At 36.9% G+C, this 5,784-nt stretch overlaps 2 protein-coding genes and 1 pseudogene across 3 annotated transcripts, besides 4 other annotated features; 1 reads left to right on the top strand and 2 right to left on the bottom strand.

The window, feature by feature from the left end:
* Positions 1-535: 535 nt before the first annotated feature.
* TVAGG3_0298230 (glycoprotein 38 family) lies at positions 536-757 on the top strand (the record flags this gene model as incomplete). Its single annotated transcript, XM_051229432.1, has 1 exon — positions 536-757. A coding segment is annotated over one exon (222 nt), but the record flags the coding sequence as incomplete, so codon positions are not given.
* A 166-nt stretch (positions 758-923) lies between these two features.
* Positions 924-951: a terminal%2Cinverted (terminal inverted repeat of Mariner transposon ID:TVAGG3_0298240).
* Positions 924-3,206: a mobile genetic element.
* On the bottom strand, positions 1,004-3,110 carry TVAGG3_0298250 (annotated as a pseudogene). The gene has a single exon. A coding segment is annotated over exon 1 (2,107 nt).
* Positions 1,505-1,648: a mobile genetic element.
* Positions 3,179-3,206: a terminal%2Cinverted (terminal inverted repeat of Mariner transposon ID:TVAGG3_0298240).
* Positions 3,207-3,806: 600 nt separating this feature from the next.
* TVAGG3_0298270 (WD repeat-containing protein 11 family) lies at positions 3,807-4,196 on the bottom strand (the record flags this gene model as incomplete). Its single annotated transcript, XM_051229433.1, has 1 exon — positions 3,807-4,196. The coding sequence occupies one exon, from the start codon at positions 4,194-4,196 to the stop codon at positions 3,807-3,809; it is 390 nt and encodes a 129-aa protein (XP_051099163.1).
* Positions 4,197-5,784: the final 1,588 nt, after the last annotated feature.

Raw genomic sequence — 5,784 nt, forward strand, 5'->3', positions numbered from 1 at the left:
AAAACATCACAAAATGTTAGCACTGCAACAGCCGTAGCAAGCACGAACAAGACAGAATGGACTTTCAAAGTTAACGCTCCAGAGGATCATAATAAGACAAAGTTACTTGTTGTTGTTGAGTTCGCCGCCAATCATACATCCGAGTTAGGTACCGGCAATGTTACATATTCTCTTGGAAAGTCTCCATATTTATCTGCGCCAACTGTTGTTGCTGAAAATCATACAGGACCATTCAAGGCCGGTGAATATATTCCAGTTAAAGTTACATTACAACACTTTGAGGCAAAGACAGGAAACTTCCAATATAGATTCTATGCAGATCAGAAATGGATAGATCTCCCAGACGACAATGTAACTGAAGTAGAAACCCATCTGCAATTAAGAAATTACATGCCGACGAAGGCAAAACATATCTACTCCAGCTCCAAAGTATGAAGATATCAAAGAAGATGGGAAAGTTAAACTTCAAATTAGGTTAGCTGGATCCAAAGATCAAGCTCAATCCAATATCATTGAAACAGAGGTTTCACTTCAGAAACAACAATACGTTGCACCAAGCCCTGATGATTCCAAGCCAACTCCAACACCTGAAAATAGTGGACTTACTGGTGGACAGAAGGCTGGTATTGTTATTGGCGTTCTTCTTGCTGTTATCCTTATTATTCTCATCATCTACTTCGTTTTCTGCAGGAAACCATCTAAAGATAAATCATCATCTGATATCCAAGATGATTCCGGCTCCGGTGTTAATGTGTAATTTAATTTAATTAAGGATGTCAATTTGGAAGAAAAGTGAGAAAATTCCTAAAATGCTAAAAATGAATTTTCCAAACGTACTTTTTTATCTCATTTTTTTGATTTTGAAAAAAATTTGGAGAGAAGAACTCTTCGTTTTTGAATTTTGTCACGATGGTTTTAAAGTATAGGGTGTCCAAAGGTGTGTTTAGCACAAACCTGAATACTGCGAATAGAAATAAACAAGTTACATATATATAAAGTTTATTTAAATATAATCACCATTGGATTCAATCACGCGTTCGCAGCGATCGATCCAGGCTTGAAAGACACGCTTTAAATCATCATGAGAAAATTGCTCAAATTGCTCTCTTACAAAATTTTCAAGATCATCTGGACTCGCGAATTCGCGTCCTTCAGCTCTCTTTTTTAGCGTGCCGAATAAATAAAAGTCAGAGGGTGCAATATCAGGTGAATAAATTGGGTTTGGAACAACTTTGACATTGTTTTCCACCAAGTAATTCATTACCTTATGACTTTTGTGAACTCTTGAATTATCAAAATGAATTGCAAACTTTTGTTTTTGTTGTTTGGATTTCTCAAACTCATCAGAATTGATAATTTGAGTAAGAACATTGTCAATTAGATACTGAGCATTCATCGTATTAGGTTTTTGAAGAATATCAATTGCGATGATGTCATTTACGCCCCAAAAAACCGACAACATCATCATTGGTGTGTCAATTTTTTTCTTCGGGAATGTTTGCGGATTTTTCTCGTAAACGAAAAAGGGGATTTGACGGAGTCAAATCCCCGCTCGCAAAAAGTGGACTTTACATGTCAAATTTTATATGCATGTAATGTCCACTTTTATGAGTTTTAGGAAGGAATTGGAAGCCATGAGTTACTGACATTTCATCAGTATCTCATAGCCTCCAATTCCTTCTTAAAATGGGAGAAACTTTGTCCGAATAGTTTAACATTCGGACAAAGTTTCTCCCATTTTAAGAAGGAATTGGAGGGTAAGAGATATACCATATGAATGTATATCTCTTACCCTCCAATTCCTTCTAGAAAGTGTCCAAACTTTGGGTTAATTGCAAACTATTAACCCAAAGTTTGGACACTTTCAAGTGGAGATGGAAGGCTTTGGGGTATATATTAATACAATATACCTCAAAGCCTTCCATCTCCACTACAAATGGGAGAAACTTTGTCCGAATAGTTTAACATTCGGACAAAGTTTCTCCCATCTTTCAATGTAATTGCTACCTGTGAGGTACTGACTTGAAGTCAGTGCTTCACAGGTAGCAATATCCAAAAATTTAAAAACATTTTATCAGTTCGTTAAAGAACTAGAGCCTCCTAGGTACTGAACCAGAATCAGTGCCTAGGGGACTCTAGTGATCTATATAAATCTGAGAAACTTTGAGGAAATTGTTCGACATTTCCTCAAAGTTTCTCAGCAATTTAGCGAGGAATGTTCGTTATCGTGTAGATATTTATAATATATACATGATAACAAACATTCTCCGCTAAAAGATGTAAAATCTTATAAGAAATGATTGCAAAAGAATAACAAATTGCAACAAATTTTATATGAAACTGAACCTTATGAGGTAGTGATTCAAGATCACCGCCTCATAAGATTCAGTTTCAATCTCAAGTATCTCAAAAGTAAGGCTCTATTTTTTGCCATGTAAAGTGTCACTTTACTGTCAAACCGTTTTTATCGTTTTCGTTTACAACATTTTCATCCTTCGGGATCCATATGATTTTGGCTTCTGTTGCATATTGAAACCAAGACTCGTCCCCTGTTACTAAAAAGCGAAACTTCTTGGATTGATACGCACCCAATATAGAGAGGAGCTCTTTCGAAGATTGGACTCTAGATTTTTTTTGAACTGAATTAAGGTTGTGCGGAACCCAACGTGTATACGCTAGTTTGTAGTTCAAATAATTGTGCAGATAATAACTGACTGTTGTACGTGGTATCTTTGTCATCTCCTCTATCCTTCTAAGTGATGCTCTTGGGTCTTCATCTAGCGCTTGAAGAATTGCTTTGATTTTTCTTTGATCCGGCGATTTTTTGTCAATTTTTATGATGGGCGCCTTTTTGTTCATGAAGTGATACATCCTAACATGATACGTTACAGTGGAATAGCTAGGAGCATCCATACCGAAGCATTTTACCAATGTCTCGTAGATTTTTTTACAGTCTTTGCATTTTTTGCAAGAGCGAGGATGTTTTCTTTATGATTCATTAAAAAAATGAAAAAAATCCCGCCAAAATTTCCCGCGAAACCGCCTCTTGTCTCAAAATTCATTTTATATCCCGGCATGGCGCCAAAATACAACATACTCATCATATACATATATTCATATTTTTTATTATATATTTATAATCAGCATATATCTCCTTTAATAGTCTCATATAGAGCGCTGTGCTAAACGCACCTTTGGACACCCTATATATTATACACATGTATTGATATTACTATTTTTGTATATTTTAAGAGAAAATTATATTCTCCTAAAGTGAAAACAATTTTCCAAATTGCAGCTCCTTCAAAGATTTCTGAAGACTCAACGGTTAAAATTACAGTTTCTATCACAGATCCAGCTGGTCAAACTGCTACCTCTTTATATTAATATAATATTTATTTTGATATATTTTTTAGTTTAACTTTTTTTCTTTGATAAATATTTTATTTTATATTTTAAACCCTTTATTTTTTAATTAAATCATGTCTTGTAAATCAAATTACAACATGGCAAACTTTTGATTCGATATATATAGTTTACGTAACAAGTGATAGCTCCATTAGAAAGCTGAGTTTTGAAAATTACAATACATAGCATATCATTTCCAGACTTTCCCACTTTATTTTTTTTTATTTTTTTTAAAATGTTTCGTAATTTCAGGATGCTTTTCCCCTTTAACTTTGTTAAATGCGTAATTTTTTTCTATCTGACAACTGGCTTGAAAGATCATTGAAAATGCGATATAAACAATTTCATTTTTTTTCGACTTTTTTTTATAAATAAAGAAAATAAATATACAAATAAAATTATTTCTTAATTATTTTGTCATATTTGACAATTATATCCTGTCTCAAAGTATCCAAATCCGCAAACTGTGTTGCGTATCTCGAAGTGTCTTCGTCGTACGGCTTAATTACATCAGCCCTATCCAAGAACATCATCAAATGAAACGCGAGAGCTTTGTATTTTATCTGCATCAAAATTGCCAAAGCAGGATGGAAATCTCTTATTGATATGAACAGCAACAAAGCGTTCATTGCATTTCCAGTATCCAAGAAGTGGTGGGCGGCTCTTCTCAACAAACTCTTCGACTCATTCGAAAACTCTTCCAATTTGCAGACTTCGACAGAATCTTCCCATCTTCCGTTGTCCTGAAGATATCTTGCGGCAGAAAGATTAGCGCCAGCTAAATGCATCAATATACAGCCTTCTATAAATCTGTGCTGTGCAAAAAGTGGAACAGCGGTTGTTATCAAAAATTCTGTCACGTTTTGTGGCAAAATTTTATCTTCGTAACCGAGAAGCAACGCCGAACAAATGCTTGCCACTATTGTGAACTCGCTTTTGTTGGAGAGACTCTTGAAAACTTCGACAGCTCCTCTTCTATCACCCATTCTGAACTTGAACAACAAGTTGAAAATGGCAGAAATCGGAGTATCTGCAGGAGAAAACAGAGAAGATTGAATCCTCAACGCGGAAACAACTTCTTCTTTCCCTCCAAACATGGAATGTGCGTGCTTGCAACCTCGGACCTCCCAAACTACGTGAAACACACTTCCAAATAATGGAATCAGTTGGAAATCCATGGTCATTAGCTATCTCAGCTATTTGAAGTGCTTCTGACCATGTTCCTGTAGTAGGATTCGTTAATAATTGCTCACCCATAAGCTCTAACCGTTGCTGGGCGGTTTTTAGCGGTTTTAAGAGGGCAGGTGAAGTGATTCTTTTTACAGATCTCCAGTCTCTTGCAATAACGAATTTCACGGCTTCGTCATTGAGCGGGGAGACGAGGACGAGTCCATTTCCTGTTACAGCGAATGAGGAAACAGAAAAAGGACAACTTTCCACTTTTTCAAGTGAAAAACCAAATTTTTCTCTCGCGTGTACGTACAATCCGCTGGATGATCTCTCGAACTCTATCCTGTCTATGTCGATGAAAGGAGAGTATGTTTGCTTCGATGTACCGAAAGCAAAGTCGTAAAACATAATTACGCCGTCTGTGTCAGCAGTTATGATGCAATCGCCTTTCCAAGCAAGACAAGTTGTCCTGGAGTTCTCCCGTGAGTTACGCAGCCTCAGAACAGGCATCTGTGCTATGCCGTTCTTGTATGTGTAGACTTGGATTTCTCCGGTAGATAATAATACGGCGAAATTGGGAGTATCGCCTTGGAAACATGTTGCTGGTATTCTGGATACTTGGACTGCAACAGCGGTGATGGATGTGAAGAGTCATCGGCTTTTGTTTGACATCATAAAAAATACCAAGGTCGTATTTGCCGTGGACGAAAACGCCGAGCTCCTCTGAACATATTAGGTCTGTGGCAGGGCCAAGGCGAGTGTGGATTGGAATAACTTGGCGCTTGGGAAGATTTATTGATCCACACTCGGTTTTTGAGTACCACAGAAGGACATCTTTGGTAAGGAACTTGATCTTTTCAATGGATGTGCTGGATGCAAGGTAGTTCTGTGTGTATTTCCCTTCTGAAACGTCTGCGAAAATTATCTTTCCGGTTGGAGTGCCGAAAGCAAGGATTCCGTCGTAGAAATCGTAACAGGTTGGTATCTGTGGTATAATTTGAGACTGCGCGATGACGTAAGGTATATCATCTTTTATGGCAAACATAACTAAGCCATTTGATGGAGAGAACGCGATGTATCGCTCGGGAAGTGCACGGTTACATGCAGCGGATAGTGGTAAATACTTCGATTTTAAGTCAAACAGCTCTCTTTTCAATTTTATTGTTCCTGATTTTGTAAAAATGTAGTCTTCGTTACAGATATAGA

The sequence above is a fragment of the Trichomonas vaginalis genome, chromosome V (genome assembly GCF_026262505.1).
Source record: "Trichomonas vaginalis G3 chromosome V, whole genome shotgun sequence".
NCBI lineage: Eukaryota > Parabasalia > Trichomonadida > Trichomonadidae > Trichomonas > Trichomonas vaginalis.